This window comes from Ochotona curzoniae, unplaced genomic scaffold (assembly GCF_017591425.1).
Source record: "Ochotona curzoniae isolate NIBS_2020 unplaced genomic scaffold, NIBS_Ocur_1.0 scaffold_3171, whole genome shotgun sequence".
In the NCBI taxonomy this organism is placed as follows: Eukaryota; Metazoa; Chordata; class Mammalia; order Lagomorpha; family Ochotonidae; genus Ochotona; species Ochotona curzoniae.
The window spans coordinates 3,451,935-3,470,741 of NW_024467104.1; the positions used below are offsets into that span (position 1 = coordinate 3,451,935).

Below are 18,807 nucleotides of genomic sequence, written 5' to 3' on the forward strand. Positions count from 1 at the left end.
CAACATTTGGGACTTGCAGCCTTCACAAATGTGAGGCAATGACTTTGTGTATGTGGGGAGTGGCCGACCCCACGTGTATGAGGGGCCAGTGTATCAGGGGCCATGGCAAGATGACCGCTGGCCCAGGGCCAGGAGGCGGAGTTGGTCTCGCCAGCAGGTAAACAGGAAGTCACAGGGATAGGCTAATGCCCCTACTGCGATTATGTCATTGCTACTGGCCTATCACGTAGCGCCAAGTGGACCCACGGGGAGAAGTGATTGGTGGAGAACTGTATATAAGCAGTCCACTTTCAGCAATAAACCTTTTCGTTCGCCTTCCCCCTTTTTGTTCACCCTCTCTTTTTCGTTCACTTCTTTTTTGGTTCGGCTTTCTGTTCACTGGTTCATTCATGTGTGAGTTTGTGTGTTCCTTTGGTGTGTGTGTGCCGGTTGAGGTGGCGGTTCCTGTTTTTCCAGGCCCTCGAGAGTTCCTCGTCATTTTAGTGTCGCCACAGAACGGCGGCAGTGTACATTATGAACTACTGAAATGTGGGATTCTAGCATAGCAGCATTAAGGCAAATTAAAATTAGTGCAACTCAGAATTTTGACTTGGTGAATTGTATCTTAGCTTTTTAAGGTATGTCCACAATATTTTCCATAATAGCTGTGCTAATTTTTCATTCCTACCAATAACACACAATGATATATTTTTCCACATTTCCACCAATATTTGTCATTACTTGTCTTATTTTTAAGATTTATTTTTTTTTTATTATTTTTTCATTGGAAAGGCGGATATACAGAGAGGAGAGACAGAGAGGAAGATCTTCCGTCCGATGATTCACTCCCCAAGTGAGCGCAACGGGCCGATACTATGCCGATCCGAAGCCAGGAGCCTCTTCCGGGTCTCCCACGTGGGTGCAGGGTCCCAAAGCTTTGGGCCGTCCTCGACTGCTTTCCCAGGCCACAGGCAGGGAGCTGGAAGGGAAGCGGGGCTGCCGGGATTAGAACCGGCGCCCATATGGGATCCCGGGTGTGCAAGGCGAGGACCTTAACCACTTGTGCCACCGCGCCGGGCCCACTTGTCTTATTTTTAAAGGTTTATTTATTTTTGTGAAAGTCAGAGCCTGTGAAAGAGGAAGAGAGAGAGTGAGACAGCTCTTCCTTTCATATTCATGGTTCACTCACCAAATGGCTTCAGCAACCACGGTTGGGCCTGCCAACAGCCGGGAGGTCTATCCTCCATCCTGGTCTCCTTGGTCTCCCACACGGGTGGCAGGAGCCCAAGCTTTGGGTTATCATCTGTTGCCTTCCCAGGAGCGTTATCCAGAAGCAGAGCAGCCAGGGCTCAAACTGGAACTCTTAATATTGTATGGCGGTGTCACAATGGTGGCTTAACATGCCACACCACAACATTGGTCCTGTCCCTTGTCATTGGGCAATGGCCATTCTAACAGATATGGGGTAATATCTCAGTGTACTTTTCATTTTTAAAGATTTGTTTATTTGAAAGGTAAAGTTAGAGAGAGAAGGACAGAAAGAGAGGGAGACATGGGCGAGACAGAGAGAATTTGAGGTCAGGACTGGCCTGGGCTGAACCCAGGAAATTCTTGTGGGTCTCCCATGTCAGTGGCAGGATCCTAAGAACTTGAGACATCTTCCATTGCTTTTCCAAGTGTATTTACAGGATGTGAGTTTGGATGTGGAAAAGCTAGGTTTTGAACTTGTGCCCATATAGGATGCTAGTATTGCAGACAGTGGCTTAACCTGTTACATTTTAACATCAGGTTTTGATTTTCCTTTTAATAACAATTGTGATGGTTAGCACTATTTCATAAAACCATTAGCTATCCTTAGTTCTTTGGAAGAAGGTCTGTTAAAATCCTTTGCCCTTTAAAAGTTAGATTACTTTTTTTTTTTGTTCTTGTATTGAATGAATTCCTTATATATTTTAGATACTAATCCTCACCAAGTGTAACTTTGCAAATATTTTGCTCCATGATGTAGGACTTTTTCATTTTGTTGGTAAATTCTTTTGATTTCTAGATGTTTTGTGGCTTGATGTAGTCTACTTTTCCCTTTGTTACAGCATTCTTGGTGTCTTAACAAACATCACTGTAACACAAATGTCAAGGAGAATTATAACAGGTTAAGTCTTTCACATGTTTTGAGTTGTTTTTTATTTTTATTTTTTGAGGGTATAGAATCTAGTTTCACTTTTGCATGTGGATATCCAGTGTTTGTAACACCATTTGTTGAGAGATTGTCCTTTCATGTTTTGTATTCTTGGTGCCTTTGCAAAAGATGGGCTGACCAAGTATCTTATTCTGTTTTGGGCTGCTATAATAAAACATCTGAAAATGGGCAATTCACCAAGAACAAGTGCTTGGAGAATATAGTTGTCTGTTGAGGGCTGCTCATGGCTTCCAAGATTGAGCCTTGATGTTGCATCTTCCAGAGAAGAAGAAAACTGTCCCCATGTGGCGGAGGGTAGAAAGGTGAATGTGTGGTGAGTTCCCTTCATCAAGCCCATTTGTAATGGCATCGATCCGTTGTGGATTGTTGCATTCAGAGGAAGCTTCAATGTGCGTTTTGAAGGGAATTAAAACATTCAAACCACGGATCCTTATAGGTATGGGTTTTGTGATATTTATTCTGTTTCATCGGTTGACCTGTCTATCCTTGTTCCAGCACCACATTGTTTTGATTAGTGTAGCTTTATAATATAATTTGAGAGCAGGACGTGTGATACTTCCAGATCTGTTCGTTTTTCTCAAAATTGCTTGAAACATTCAGGTAAGAGTTTGACTGTCATTTTCCTTCATTCTTCTTTAAATGTTTGGTAAAATTTTAAAGTAAAATCATGGTCCTGTGCGCTTCCTTATTGGGAAATTTTTGATCAGTGATTCAGTCGACTTAATAGTTACAGGTCTACGTAGATTTTTATTTCTTTAAGAAATTGATTTATTTGAAAGCTAGAATATAGAGGGAGAACTTCCATGTGCTGGTTCACTCTGAAGTGATTGCAATTGCTGGGGCTGGGTCAGGCTGAAGCCAGGAGGTTATTCTGAGTCTCTCCCGTTGGTAGCAGGGACCCCAACATTTTGGCCATGTTTCTCTGCTTTTCTTAGGCCATTAGCAAAGAGCTGGATGGGAAGTGGAGCAGCTAGGATACAAGCTGGCATCCATATGAGATGCTGGTGTTGCAGGTGGAAGCTTTACCTGCCATGCCACAATGTTGGATCTTATGGCTATTTGTTGTTATTAGTCTTGGAAGTTTGTATGTTTCTAGGAATATATCCATTTGTTTTATAGTGTCCTATTTGTTGGCATGTAATTATTCATTATAGTCTCTTGTAATCATTTTTTTTAAAGATTTATTTATTTATTGGAAAGTTAGATATACAGAAAGGAGGAGAAACAGAGAGGAAGATCTTCCGTCCGATGATTTACTCCCCAAGTGAGTGCAACGACCGATGCTATGCCGATCCAAAGCCAGGATCCAGGAACTTCTTCCAGGTCTCCCACACGGGTGCAGAGTCCCAAGGCTTTGGGCCATCCTCGACTGCTTTCCCAGGCCACAAGCAGGGAGCTGGATGGGAAGTGGAGCTGCTGGGATTAGAACCGGCGCTCATATGGGATCCTGGTGCGTTCAAGGCGAGGACTTTAGCCACTAGGCCATGGCGCCAGGCCCTTTTGTAATCATTTCTATTTCTGTAATATCAGTTGTATTATCTCTTTCTCACTGTATGAGTTTTTACTCGTACAGTGTATGCCTTTACTATGATGGGATACTTGAGGCTGAGTAATGCATACAGAAAAGAGGTTTATTTAGCTCAGAATTCTAGTGGTCCAAGAGCATGATGCTAGCTTCTGTGGCTTTGGCAAGCATTTTCTGGCAACTTAAAATGTGGCAGGTGGCATCATGGTGGAATTGCATGTGAGGAGGAAAGAGAAATCTCATGGTGAGAAGGGAGCAAAAGCAGTTCAGGAATCAACTTTGCTCTTCTTTTAACAGCTTGCGTCTCACCAGAACCACATTAATCTCGTCTGAGGTCAAGGCCTCCAAAAACCCAGTCATTTTTCTCTAGAGCCCACCTCCTAAAGGTTTCGTCACCTTAGCACTACCACTCTGGGGACCAAGCTTCCAGGGGAACTTCTATGGAACGACATACATCTTGTGGGAAAATGTCTTATTCTTTGATGGTATGTAGTCACTTCGCAAGAGCACTGGACTAATGGCTTGATCCATTTGTCATAATCTACTGTCTATACCTTGCCATCATAGTTACTGACTTTTTGCAACTAGCTATGAATTTGGCTCTAGAAATAATATAGTATAACTACATAACAAATTTATATTTATGAAATGATCTCACATGTGCTTGATTCTCAAGGTCAAAGTGGTTCTCATTTGGTATTATATTATCCTCACTTTGTACTTAGGCTCTGTGAATTTGAGTGCTGTGCACAAGATCTTTCAATGTTAAATATAGTGCTGTGTGCACTTCTAGCAGCTTGGCTTGGAGTCTACATTTTAAATTGCTGCTAAATAATCTTGTGACATTCTTTTTTATTTTTCTTTAAAATATTTATTCATTTGTTTGAAAGGAACAGTTATAGAGAAGGATAGACAGAGGCAGAGAGAGAAGTTTTCCATCTGCTGGTTTACTTCCTAAATGATCACAATGGCCAGGGCTGGGTCAAGCAGAATCCAGGAACTAAGAACTTTATCTTAGTTGATAAAGTTTTTGATGCCTCCCAGGCACATTAACAGGGAACTGGATTGGAAGCCAAAAAAACCAGGACTTGAACAAGTACTTAAATAGGTAGGTGGTGATGCAGGTGGCAGCTTAATGTGTTGCCACAGCACTGGCTTTTTTTTTTTGTAAGATTTCTTTATTTATTTTAATTTAGAAGTCAGATTTATGAAGAAATGAAGAGAAAAACAGAGATAGGGAAATAAAGATCTTCCTTCTACTGGCCACAACAGCTGTGGCTGGACCAGGCCAATGTTAGGGTCCAGGAGCTTCTGCTGGGTCTCTCACGTGGATGGCAGGGTGCAGAGTCAAGCCTTATGACTTTTTAACAATCTTCCTTACATAAGGAAGTCAAGTCAGATTATCTTTAAGGGCCATCTGTCTGTGACAAGCAATAACAGCAAGAGGATTGGTCCAAAACTTTAGAAAAATGAGTTCATTTTCCACAGAAGGCATAATGCCAGCATTTACTGATATTAGGTTAATTTGTTCACTGTTTCCCTGGGCTTAAATCTACTAAGAGGAAGTGGACCAACTAGAATCTGGGCTTTGAGTTTTCATAAAGCAGATGGCAGAGTAGATAATATGATTTCTTAGAATCATGCAATATATACAAGGAAATTATTTTGGGAACTTGTATCTGTAGCCTTGTGATAACACTGGAGGGGGAATTCCACTTCCTTCTTTTACTAACTGGATGACCCTTAACCATTTCTCAAGCTTTACCAAAACTGTATTAAAATGGCAGTTATACATGGGTAATATTAAAGGATAAAGTGATCTCTTTTGAAGAGCTTTGTATGTAAAAATTACCGTACCCATTTGGTGGGTTATTACTTTGATGTCCAAAGTGCAGTGTTATCAGCAAGATCATCACTGAACATTTCTATTCATCTTTGTGAATGAAACCAGTAAAGGGATTATTTGTTTTATTTTTTTAGTTTTTAAATTTTATGATACAGTTCCATAAGCTCTAGGATTTACCTTGCCCTCTCCCCAGCTCCCCCCCTTCTCTGATTTCTCCCATATTTTAACAATAGTATTTAATAATCGTATAATCCTTCATAAATAGTCATAAGGCCATCATTCTGCTAAGTGTATCCTGACATTGCAAGTACGGACAATGGAAGATAGTCCCACATCCTGTTGTTAAGATGAATTTAATAGTTTAATTGGGAGTCCATCATTGGTTTGCAAGTAGAGATGCCTACTGTATTGTATCTTCACATATGGACACGATAGTCTCTATTACACAGTTACTATACATTCCCTTAAATTAATAGCCATACAATAGAATCAACAACAGGAATAAAGTTAAAAAATTTACAACACCATGAAGTTAAATAAAATGCTACTGAATGACCAATACAATGATGAGGAAATGAAAACAAACACAAAAAACTGTCCTGAAGAAAATGATGCTACTGCATGACTGAAGAATTTAATAATAGATAAACTATTTTAATCAAATGAAAATAAGAACAAAAATATCAAAATACCATGAGATGCAGCAAAAACAGTATTGAAAGGGCTATTGATCCTATATTTTGCATGAAGATTGCCTTATATCAGAGAGAACATATGATGATTGTCCTGTTGGGATTGACTTATTTCACTGAGCATCATGGTCTCTAGTTGGAACCATCTAGTTACAAATTGTATAATTTCATTCTTTTTAATGGCTGAGTAGTATTTCGTGGAGTAGACATACCACAGTTTCTTTATTCACTTCTCTTTGGACAGGCACCTGGGTTGTATCCATATTTTTGCTATTGTGGATTGTGCTGCTGTAAATATAGGACTGCACATCGCTTTCTCATATGCAGATCTCATTTCCTTTGGATATATTCGCAGCAGTGGGATAGCTGGGTTATATGGAAGGTTTATTTTCAGTTCTCTTACATCTCCATACTGACTTCCATAGTGGTTGTGCAGCCTACGCTCCCAGCAGCAATGAAGGAGGGTACCTTTCTCCCCACATCCACGCCAGCAGGTGGTGTTAGTAGAGTTCTGAATGTAGGCCAGTCTCAGTGGAGTTAGGTGGAACCTCAGTGTGGTTTTCATTTGAATCTCTCTGACGGCTAGGGAGCCTGAGCATCTTTTCGTATGTCTGTTAGCCATTTGAATTTGCTCTTTTAAAAAATGTATGTTCATTTCCTTTGCCCATTTCTTCACAGGGTTGTTTGTTTTGCTGTCACTGAGTTTCTGAGGCTCTTTGTAAATCCTGGATATTAGCCCTCTATCAGTTGTGTAGTGTGCAAAGATTTTCTCCCATTCTGTTGGTTGCTTTTTTTTTTTTCACTTTGTTGATAATTTCCTTTGCTATAAAAAAGCTTTTCAGTTTGGTGTAATCCTATTTGTTTATTTTGCTTTGACTACTAAAGGGATTATTTAATGGCCGTTGGTATCAACCAACAGGAAACAACAGAAACAATTAACTTAAAGATCTGGATAGAAACTAGAAATTGAAGCTGGGGTTTCTGAATATTGGCATTGGAATAAGGGAGTTGTCAAGAGACCAAGGCTACAGCTCAGTAATTATCCACCTTCCAGATTCATTATCCTGGGCCTTGTTAGATGAAGTTACTACCTTGAGGGACATGTATGTGGGCATGATACAATAATTCCCAAGCACTTCATTTTTTTTCCATCAGACTGAAAAAAAAGTTTAACTTCTGTTAAATTAACTCTAACAAGGAGAACTCAGGTGGCACGTGTAAGCGTGGATTTCTAAGCACAGCTAAAAAGGGATGCCAGTTCACAAATACTGGAAAGAATGGTTCAGAGATATTTTCTCTCTTTGTGTCTGGGAAAAACTTCTTTTGAAACCAAAGTAATGACATTTACCTTTTTAGTGGATTTTTAGGTATAAAATACAGTATCACTAACTACAGGCTAAATATTCTACAGCAAGTATCTGGAACATATTCATCCCGCATTAATGAAAGTTTATTCTTGTTGATTAGTGGCACTGCCCTTTTTCTGAATGCCCTGTCCTGATGAGTATGATTCTGCTCTGTATTTCTGTGAGTTCAGCTGTTTGGGTATTTCATGTAAATGGCACAATACTGTAGTTATCCTTCTGTGACTGGCTCCATCTCTGTTGTTTCATATGGAAGGATTTGTTTCTTTCTTTTAAATTTTATTTTCAGGGGCCCGACACAGTGGCCTAGCAGCTAAAGTCCTCACCTTGAACGCACCGGGATCCCATATGGCTGCTGGTTCTAACCCTGGCAGCCCCGCTTCCCTTCCAGCTCCTTGCCTGTAGCCCGAGAAAGCAGTCGAGCACAGCCCAAAGCTTTGGGACCCTGCACCGCGTGGGAGACCCGGAAGAGGCTCCTGGCTTTGGACTGGCATAGCATCGGCCGTTGCGCTCACTTGGGGAGTGAATCATCAGACAGAAGATCTTCCTCTCTGTCTCTCCTCTCTGTATATCCGCCTTTCCAATAAAAAAATAATAAAAATAAATCTTAAAAATAAATCTTTAAAAAAAATACAGTTCACAAGTCTTAAAAAATGTTAGTTTCTTAGAGCAAAATATCTTGTATGTTGTTGATTCTTGACACAGTTTTTACATTTAAAAATATTATGGTTGTTCATGATATAGTTTTATAGATATAGGGATTCATCCATCATGCTTCGTTTGTTCCCTTCCTGTTTTCCCCTTCAGCCATTATAACTTTTCTTATCACAGTAGTATAGTTCTGTAGTAACAGTTTAACTTTCTGCTGTCTAAGTGTATCATGGCACTATAGGTGTACACAAAGGTAGAACATCTAGTATCGTACTGTCTTGACTCATGTTAGGTTTATTTATTTTTATTTGAAAGGCAAGGTTACTGAGAGGAGACACACAGAGAGATTGGCCTCCCATTCACTAGTTCACTCCCCAATTGTTACAACCATTGGACCTCAGCCAGGACCTTTTTCTGGGTCTCTCATATGGGTGCAGGGGCCCAAGCACTTAGTTGGCCCCATCTTCAGCTACTCTCCCAGGCCATCAGTGGAGAGTTGGACTGGAAGACAAATAACCAGGACTCCAGTTGGTGCCTACATGGATGCCAGTGCCACATATAGAGGCTTAACATGCTATGCCATGGTGCCAGTCCCCTCGATGAAATTTAATAGGAGGATATGGAGCTAGAGAAGATCTAGAAGGTGACTAATATGAGGAAAAGTTTCAAATATAGCCTTCTTGAAAATAAGGCAAAATACTTTAGCAGTTGGGATAGTTCATAAGGAATGGAGCCTCTTATGGGTTCTTGATCTGTCCGTGGAAGCTCAGTCAGAGTCAGCTTAACTGCCTGAGATGCTAAAGGAGAGGTTCTTGCAGAATATGACACAACAGTGCTTGATTTAGTTCATCCGTTAAAAAAGTAGCATTTTCTTCATTGTTATTAGCCTTTCTATTGCAGAGGTACTCTTAAAAAGTGATGGACATGGTCATGAGTTTTCATTTGGTTAAAAAACCAGAAATGAAAGAAAGTTGTATTTCCCGTTTCTTCTTGCAAAATCCTTGTTACCTATTATTTTTGGGGAGCCCACTTAAGACCCGTTTGTCCACCATTTAAAACATGTAATGACCTTGGAGAGACACTTTGAAATCTGCTAGTTTATTGTGACCACTTCAGACATAAGGCAACTAGAGCCTATAAAAATGGAGACTTGCCTGCGGGTTTTATAATGTTCTAATGACAGTGCAAGCTCAGAAACAAGAGATGAGCATTTCTGAAAACAGCTTAGTCTTTAGATTTTTAAATACTTGCTTTCTGATTTTGGACATGTTTTTTGTTAGTAGTTTCCTTTTCTGAAAAATTAAGCTAATGATGTTTACTGTAGGTTAAGTGAGATATCTAGATACATTTCTGAGCATATAATGGTTATTCAGGATGTGTTGATTCTTCGCTCTTCGTCCATGCTCAGGGCGTTGGACTGCTCTCTGTAATTGTGTTATTTTCAGCGTCACATTTGTTTCCTCCCAAAATAATGGGCCACCTGTCCAGTGTTGTTGAGTACATTCCTAATTATGTATGCCATTCTTGCATACTTTCCACATCAGGCTTCAAAGTGCTCTGGTTTAAATAATCATGATCATCCTGGCTAGAACTTTCTCAGTGCCTTCCTTAGGGCATCTTTCAGTTCTTTGTTCCTCATACTGTAGATCAAGGGGTTTAAAATGGGAGTGATAAAAGTGTAAACTACTGACACTACTCGTCCCATCTCAGGAGAGTAGCTGGAGCTAGGGGACAAATATATGAAGCTGGTACAGCCATACTGTAGCAAGACCACTGAAATATGAGAGGAGCAGGTAGAGAAGGCTCGATGACGCCCTTCTGTTGACTGGATACGTAAAATGGCTATCACAATGAAGACATAGGAGATGGAGATCAAAGTGAGGGGAATGCTTAGCACAATGAAGCTTATAATGTACAGGGCAGTCTCGTGAATGTGTGTGTCTGCACATGCCAGGCGCATGACTGCGGGCATGTCACAGTAGAAGTGGTAGATTTCATTGCTGTGGCAGAATGGGAGACCAAAGATTAAAATGGTTAAGGGAAGCGATAAAAGAAACCCTAGCATCAGGGATCCCACAGCCAGTTCCACACAAAAGGACCAGCTCATGATGAGGGTGTATCTCAGAGGGTAACAAATGGCTATAAACCGGTCATATGCCATGACTGCAAGCAGAACACAGTCAGCCCCACCCAAGAAGACAAAGAAAAACATTTGGGTACCACATCCGATGATGGAAACAGGAGTTTGGCCCATGGAAAGAAGGTTTGCCAGGGCCAAGGGGGCAATGGAAGATGTATAGAATATTTCCAGAACTGCCAAGATAGCCAGGAAAAAGTACATGGGGGTGTGGAGGGAGTGGTTGAGCTGGACAAGGACTGCAATGGTGGCATTTCCACTGAGGCTGGTTAGGTACATCACCAGGAAGACCACAAAAATCACCAGTTGGACCTCAGGGTCAGGAGAAAATGGACGGAAGAAGAACTGTATCTTTGTAGTTTTGTTTATTCCTTCCATGGGTAGAATACCGGATCTACTAAAAGGAAAGATGACATGGCGTGTCTTTAGTATGATGCTGTCTCAAATCCTCTTTTCCATGTGAGAGCATCTTTTATAGTACCTCAGCAATTATATGCATATTTTAGTTTTAAACCGTATCAGATGTTACAATTTATAAATTCACCTTTCCTAGCCCTTAAGAGCCAAAACTATCCTGTGGTGGAGATTTTGATGATCTTTGTTTTAATTGTAGTTCTTTGCGCAGTATCTGATGTAGAAGGCTTCTCAGGAAGCATTTAGTGAAGGAATTAAAGGCACTACAAAGTTCAGATTTTCAAATTGTTAAAATAGGGTATTCATGTATTATATAAAACTTGAAATAAAGCACTTTGGGATTGTATAGGCAAACATAGTTTAGAGAATTGTGCAGCTGTCATATTGTGTAATCATAAACTGTTATATTGTGTAATCACAAAACTATTGATTTCTTATAGTTCTGCTTTATCTAATTGTCTCTAGATGTTGACAGTTCACTCTTTTAGAGTTTCTGCTGTCTGTCGCTTTAGTGCTTTCCCACTGCCTCAACTGGATTCATGCTGCGCGATCCTGCATTTGGATGCTTGTGCTAGTACTCTCTAGCCTCCATTTGCCTCCTCTTACCACTAGAATTCATCCTGCTCTCTACTGTAACGTTACTCATCTGCTTAGAAATTCTCAGTGACTTATGTTGTTGAAATGTCGACTTTCATATTCCTCTGCCAGCTGTTCCAAACCTTCCTGGATTTGGACCTTTTCGTTGAACTCTCCTTGTGTTGGTTACTACACACTCTAACTCATTAACCTCTTACCTAGATACTCCCCCCAGCTATGTATACTTCTACTATTTCTACTAAAAACTGTAGCTCTTTTATATAATCTAACTCCTACACAATTTTCAAATTTTAGGACATGTTCTTATTTCCATGAAATCTTTCAATGCCACTTCAGTTTAAATTTCTCTTTTCTCTGAAATTCTATGCTGCTCATAATGTTACAATTTTAGTGTGAATGCACTATCTTTTAATGTATGTTCTGTCTTCTATTTTAGGTTTTCTAGAAATAGGAGCTGGAATCTTGCTTTATGACAAATGATCATTTATTCTATGTTAAGTGCTGGGTATGGTGAAAAAGTATTTTACTATGCATTAGCTCATTTAATCCTTGAGCAACTCAGACAGGAAAGCATCGCGATCTTTCTCATGTAACAAATGAAGGCGGACTTAAAGACATGACAAAGTGTTCTGAAATTACATGGGTAGAAAATGGGAAGTTTGGTGTTTTAACACAGTTTGTTTGATGATCAGAGCCCTTGAGCCTAACCTCAGTTTATTCTATATTGCTTCCTGCTATGCTTTATATTTTTAAGTAGCTTGGTTATCTTTTTTAAATTATCGTTAAACTTTCGTTAAAAGTTAATCTGGCCTATTGGAAAAATAACACCTAAGAAATGAGACCCAAAAAAATGCTAGATTATGGTCAGACTTGAGACTCATATATATAATATAGACACTGGTTTATTTAGTAAATGCTATTTTGCCAATGGAGACAGAATAGAAACAGTGTAGCAGGATAGGAGGAAGAATTTCATGAAATTTTTAAGGGTATAAAAGCATAACATTTTAAAAAGTTTCTTTCTTGTGGCTGATCACCAATACTTTAAGCTTATAAGTAGTTTGTCACACTAATTTAGTGTACTGAAGTAGAAAAGTTTTAAGTATGTTTAGATAATAAATTGGTGATTGTCCAGTGGAAAATAAAATTCTCCAAAGTTTCTGAATCTAAAATCTTGAGTCAGAGGAGCTCCTCTGTTATGATTTTGAAGAAAAGAACCATAATATGAGCAACCTCTTTTAAAATAGGTGTGACTCAGAGAAAACACCACGGAAAAAAACATATATATACATACACACAAAAATAATATATATGTATATGTGTGTGTATATACACACACATGTTTTTTCCTCAAAACTGTCTTTACAGAGGTGATTTGTCATCTGTTTAAAAACATTCTAACTGAAAAATTAAAAAATATTCACTTTTTTTCTTAGTTGAATGAGGGAGAAAGAAGAGAGGAAAGAAGAGTGAAGGGAGAAGAGAAACATTTCTTTCATCCATTGGTTCACTCGCTAAATACCTACAGGAGTAAATACTGTACAGTCTGAAGCTAGATGGAAGCCCAGGTTCCATCGGGGTCTTGCCTGTGGGTGGCAGGAATAAGGATGCTGGAACCGTCATCTGCTGCCTCCCAGGGTGTGCAGTGGCAAAAAGCCGGATGGGAAGCAGAGGGGCTTGGGTTCAAGCGATGTAGGTGTCCCGCACGGCAAGTGATCTTCTTTACCTGCCTGTTTATTGTTTCCTTTGCATGTTTATGATGATGTAATCAAGAGCAAGCCTCTAATTTTTGTTCATGTAATCTCTGTACAATCAGACTAGTGGCTTTCAGAACGTCACAGATGCCCATGGAATCAGAGAGATGCTCCTTAACCTGGCTCAGCTGTTCCATAAAGAGAATTTTTAATTTGCTTAAGGTTTCACCAGTGGGTCAATTTTAAATCCATCATTTAAATATGTAAGGTACTCCTGGGGACTCAAAGATGATCCAAACACTATCTACTCAGTGGATTCAGAGGGCAAACCAGATTTTCCCATGCTCTGGTTATGTTTGCCAAATCTTTATACACCCATTCTTGCCTGTTTCAGTTTATATTTGCAGACAACATTTAATGGCAGGAAGAAAAAAGTAGGTCACAAGGATTTTTAGTTCATCCAAAGCTGCAAAGAAAAGTGAATCAGAAACACCTTTTAACTAGAAAATTGCCTTTTTAGTCATGTATGTATAACCAGAATTTAGGACAATGCATGTATATCAGAAAAACATATAAGTCTGGGAGGAATGATGCTTCCAAAGAATATGGTAGGAAGTAGGGTATATTGGAATTAATTTATATCCAAATTTCAGGTTTGCCTCTTAACTTTGTGACCCTGCTTGGTTGCTTGCCATCCCCAAGGTACATACATTTGCTCAGAATTACACCTCCCTATTTTACAAATCTGTAATAACAGGCAATTTAAACAACATCCTTTGAGAAAACCTATCGGCATGCCTATCACATGTGTCTAATGAAGTGGATCAATTAATTGATTAATTCACAATGGAGGTTGAGACTGAGAAATTTGCCAAGTGGATGAAACACTTTCCAGGCCTAATATTTTCTAGAGGAGCTTTTATATCATATTTAATTCATGTACTAATTTCCCATAGCACCTATACTTCAGAATGTCTCTTAAAGTACAATGAAGATTGCTCATCCACTTGTAAACTAGTTGTTACTGTTTGCTATATTAAAATGTCTTGACTTTAGGTATATTTACATGTTTTAATTGTCCTACCTGATTTCTACGAAACGATAGAAGGCTCTTCTTGGCACATGAATATTCGTGCCTTCTGGATAGTCATGGGGCTGTGGCAGTCAGGGGAGATCTACTGATATCTGTTCAAAGAAAATGTTCCAATATCAGTTATCCAGGTGGAAGATGTATCCTGTCTTCATGAAACATTTTTGAGTAACATATTATGTCTAAAGAAACTCTAATGTGTAGTTTCAGAGGATGCTCATATGAGTAATTTTTGGTAACAGTATCTGAAAAGAAGGAGAGCCAAAATTACATTCCTTTACTCCTATTTTTTTTTTTTTTTACACAGTTTCAGTCGACAGTAGTAGCGTTTAGGCAGGTTTCCATGGTTCATTATGATACTTTTATTTTTAAGTTCATCTATTTTTCTAATGACTCACTTGTTTTACCTGAAAGGCGGAGTGACGGAGAGATCATTTCTGTCTTCTGGCTCATTGCACAGATAGCTACGTTGGCCAAGGTTGGACCAGGGCCAAGTCAAGAGCCCGGAACTCCATCTGGAGTCTACCATGTGGGTGAGAGTGACCAGGGCAACTTGGGCCATCCTCTGCTGCTTTTTGTGTGTATTAGCAGAGAGTTGTGTCTGAGATGGATCAACCAGAGCTTGAACTGTCATCCTCATACGGGATGCTGATATTGTAGGTGATGACGTAACAAGCTTCACCACAATGCCACAAGGACTTAACAACAACCACCACGATGAACTGGGAATATACAACATGTAACCTTCAGACACTCAGCAGGAAGTTATTCTCCTAGTGCAATAAAAATGGATAACATTCGCTGACTATTAAGTGGGATCTGCAGTGTGCTGATCATTTTACAGGTATCGCTTCACTGAAGTGGCTGTTTAGTCCAAGGCAGTAGGTTTTTAGATAAATTGAGCCTGGAAAGTAATCAACTTGTCCAGCCAGTGACAGAGTCCTGAATCCATTTGAATAGTTCAGTCTCTTAGCCTCTCATCAGTTTGAAGAGCATGGATTTCACAGTGTATAGTTTTTAGTTCCCCTCAAGCCGTTCATTATAACGCCTTGTTTCTGAGTGGGAATCAGGCTTTGGCTTTTTGTGAAAAGCTCCAAATTTAGCTTCTGTTCTTGACTAACATCTCCCCAAACCTTTCTCTTCTTTCAGAAAAGGGATCTTCTTTTCTAATCTAAAATAGTGTTTGCGGAGGAGATTCATACCTTTTGCTTGAGCCATGTGACGTGCGAGCCAGTGGAGATTTGCTTGAATCCTTAGATAGGCACTGAAGATGCCAGAAGGTGATATCAAAATTTTGCTGTCCTCAGAAGTTTCTTGGGTTAGCATGGGGCTTACTTCTATAGCACATTGCATTAAAAACTTCTCAAATCAGACCTGATTCATGTCAGATCAACTCCTGGATGGCTTGTCTTTTTTTGTACAAGGTATCTTTGAGGTTTTTTTACATTGCTGTAGCTTGGAACTTATTTTTGAAGTTGTCCTGGTTGTTAGATATGAGATTATCACCAAATAATGACATTCATAATTAACCTGACCCATGAGTCATTTTTGGCCCCCTGAGATACCTGAGGTCTGTTTGAGAAATAAAATCAACAAGGTTAAATATAGCAAACCTGAAAGTTAAAAATTGCATCAGGATTATTCCACTGGTAGGTTGTTCCCTAGGGACTTTCTTCCAGTAACTTGTTTAACTTCAATAATATCAGATAGGGGAAAGAGAAATTATTGTTTTCATTGGACCTATCTAGAAATAATTTTAAATAGAAAAATTTTAATATACAGAATTACTATTATTTAAAAAAATTCCACAGCATTACCCTCCTTGCTCTGGTAATTTAGTCCTGCTAATTAGTGCTCCTTTTGGTTGGCTTTGCTGGCTTCTCCTGTGCGCCTTTTACTTCTTGGTCTTAATGCTAAGTAATGTATTTTTTTTTTTTTAATAAATTTTATTTTGACATTCTTTACATAGTTAATTAGGGTAAGAAGGTTCAAGGGCTACAGGAAAGTGGATAATACTAATATGTTTTCCATATTGTTACCTTCATGTTTAAAAGGGGGGTATTAAGGGAGAAGGCCCACCCAATTTCCCACCCTCCCCAAGTCCCGGGTGTAGGGCATGCTCTGAGGTTCTTGCTCAAGTGGTTTTGATATTGCAACAGTTATGAATCGCTGTCAATCTTGCCGCTCCAAGCACAATGAGGTCTTTGAAAAATCCACTGATTGACATAGTCCATCATAGCTGAGATGGTTGGTTGACCCGTTCTGTCTTCTCTCTTTTCTTTGTTATGGTTCTGAGTCCAGCATTTAGATTAGGAAGATCTCCAAAGAAACTTCTTGTATGTGCTAACAAGTACAGGGCCTGGCACCGTCCATCGCTCCAATCAGCTGGTGGTTGCAATTCCTGGGTTGGTTCTGTTTTCACTCCCGTCTTCCACTGGAGCCAATGGGTGTTGCAGTCCAGTCTGGTTCTGCCCAGCACATACTTGGCCCTCACATAAACCAGCGGGAGCTGTAGCCTAGGTTGGAGCGACCCACAATAACCCCAACCAGGCCCACCCCCTACCCTGGTTTGCCAGTAAGTGTAGCAGTAATCCAGTCTGTCCCACATCCCATTCCACCCCAGCCGCTGTCTTAGTTTTATGTCCTCCCGTGGAAGTGGTAACCCAAGAGGGATGAGCCCACTATTTCCCTCCCAGGCCTCTCCCACTCCCAGATTCCAGTTGATGCTGCCCAAACAAACCTCGCCCACTTTAATTTTGTTTGCACCAGTAGGAATAATCCGCCCAGCCTGGCTTTTCCCTGATCTAGTCCACATGAGGCGCACAGGTGTGGTAGCTCTGCCTAGTCTGGTCTGCCCCCATCCCAGCCCATGCTCTCCTGCGGAAGTAGCTGTCCAGCAAAGGAACCCTCCCTTATTCCCCTGCCAGCTCTGCCCACTTCCTTGCTTGTTCTCAGGCTGGTTGGGCGCTGCGGTCCCTTCTGGTACAGGCAACCTCACCTCGGCATTCCATAATGTGCACTAGTCTTTGTTGCGACCGACCCTGGGTCGACCCACACTGGTGCCTGGATTTGCCAGTGGATGATGTGGACAGATTCAGCCTGGTCTTGCCCCCACGTCTGCCAACTGTATGCCAGTGGGTAGGTTTCCATGGCCTTTTCTGGGCTGTTTCCTATCATGTTTCTTGCGTTTACCTGCTGGGTCTGTGTCCTGCCAGAGGAGTTGCCCAGGCTCCTCCATCAGAACCTCTCCCAATGCCAGGTTTCACGCTTACCAGTGGGTCCATGAGCCAACCCTACTCAGTCCACCTCCTGTCATAGCAGGAACTGTGGCTTTTCCTGACTGGCCTTCCACCCAATCTGGTTCTTGCTGTTGGATGTTCCAGCCCAGCCATGGTTTGTCCATACCCACGTATGGCTCACACATGGCTCAGTAGGGGTTTGAGACCCTGCCTAGTCCATCCCACATCTGCCCTGGTCCTCCAGAACACCAGGGGGAGTCAGGGTCCGGCCCGGTTCGGTGCATCCAATCCCAGTCCACACTTGTGCCAAGGGAGACTACAACTGTTTCCAGATCAGAACGCAGCCCCCTTCTAGGCCACGCGCCTCTTGGTGGGAACCTCAGCCCAGCTAGGGTTGTCCCCTTTGCTCCCCAACCGGGTCCGTTCCCAGGCATAGATCACATGCCTGCCAATGGATGCTCTGACTCAGCTTGGCACAACCCCTCCCCTGTCCCGAACTCTGCCTTAGACACTGTGGCTTAGCGTCCCAGGCTCCCACAGACCAGCAGGTACAAGAGCCTAGCTCGGCATGACCTCTGCTCCCTCCTGGTTTCTAGTTTTACTTGTGGGCTAAGGTTTGCTCAGTCGTGCCTAATCTACTCTGTTCCATTACCAGTTGACACATTGGCCAACTGTTGGAGCTACTTGTGCAGGGCAAGCCCCAAGCCATAGCTTCTGCATGACTGGTATTTGGTGCTCAGAATTATTAGTGATTACAAGTTTTGCTAAGGAAGAGTTACTGCCTCTTTCAGGTCCAAGAAGCACAATGGGTTCAACCTGGAGCTAATTAAGCAGCAACTCAAAGAACCAAATCCCCAGAGCTCCCCAGCCGGGCGGCCAGCAGGCGGAGCCTGGCACCAATGGCGCACTGGCCGCCCGGGGAGGACGGCTCACCATGTGCCCATGGCGGCCGTCCGGGATCCAGGCATGAGACGCCCCGTCCTGAGACCCACCAGCTGCCAGGAGGCAGCTGGAGGTTTAAATAACCCAGGCCCAAGGTCGCGCCCCTCCCAAATCCCATTCACCGCCCCATGAAGGCGGCGGGTGGGCCCCGGACCTGCCCAGTCCCGGAGGCCTCCCCCCCTCGGTCTACTCACCCCGAAGGAAGCGGCCCCCGAAACCCAGCAGGCCCGGGGAGGACAGCTCACCATGTGCCCATGGCGGCCGTCCGGGATCCAGGCATGAGACGCCCCGTCCTGAGACCCACCATAAGTAATGTATTTTTATTCACATATTTTAGTAGGTGATCCAATTTGGTTATTTGACTCTATATTCAAAATGATATGCTAATAACTTGCAAATGTGTATCTCTAGCACAACCTTCAAATTTATATGTATGCTTG

At 41.4% G+C, this 18,807-nt stretch overlaps 1 protein-coding gene across 1 annotated transcript; it reads right to left on the minus strand.

Moving 5' to 3' along the window:
* Nucleotides 1-9,839: 9,839 nt before the first annotated feature.
* LOC121172371 (olfactory receptor 10V1) lies at nt 9,840-10,769 on the minus strand. The gene has a single exon (XM_041004233.1). It carries the CDS (start codon nt 10,767-10,769, stop codon nt 9,840-9,842), a length of 930 nt encoding a protein of 309 aa, XP_040860167.1.
* Between the last annotated feature and the right edge of the window lie 8,038 nt (nt 10,770-18,807).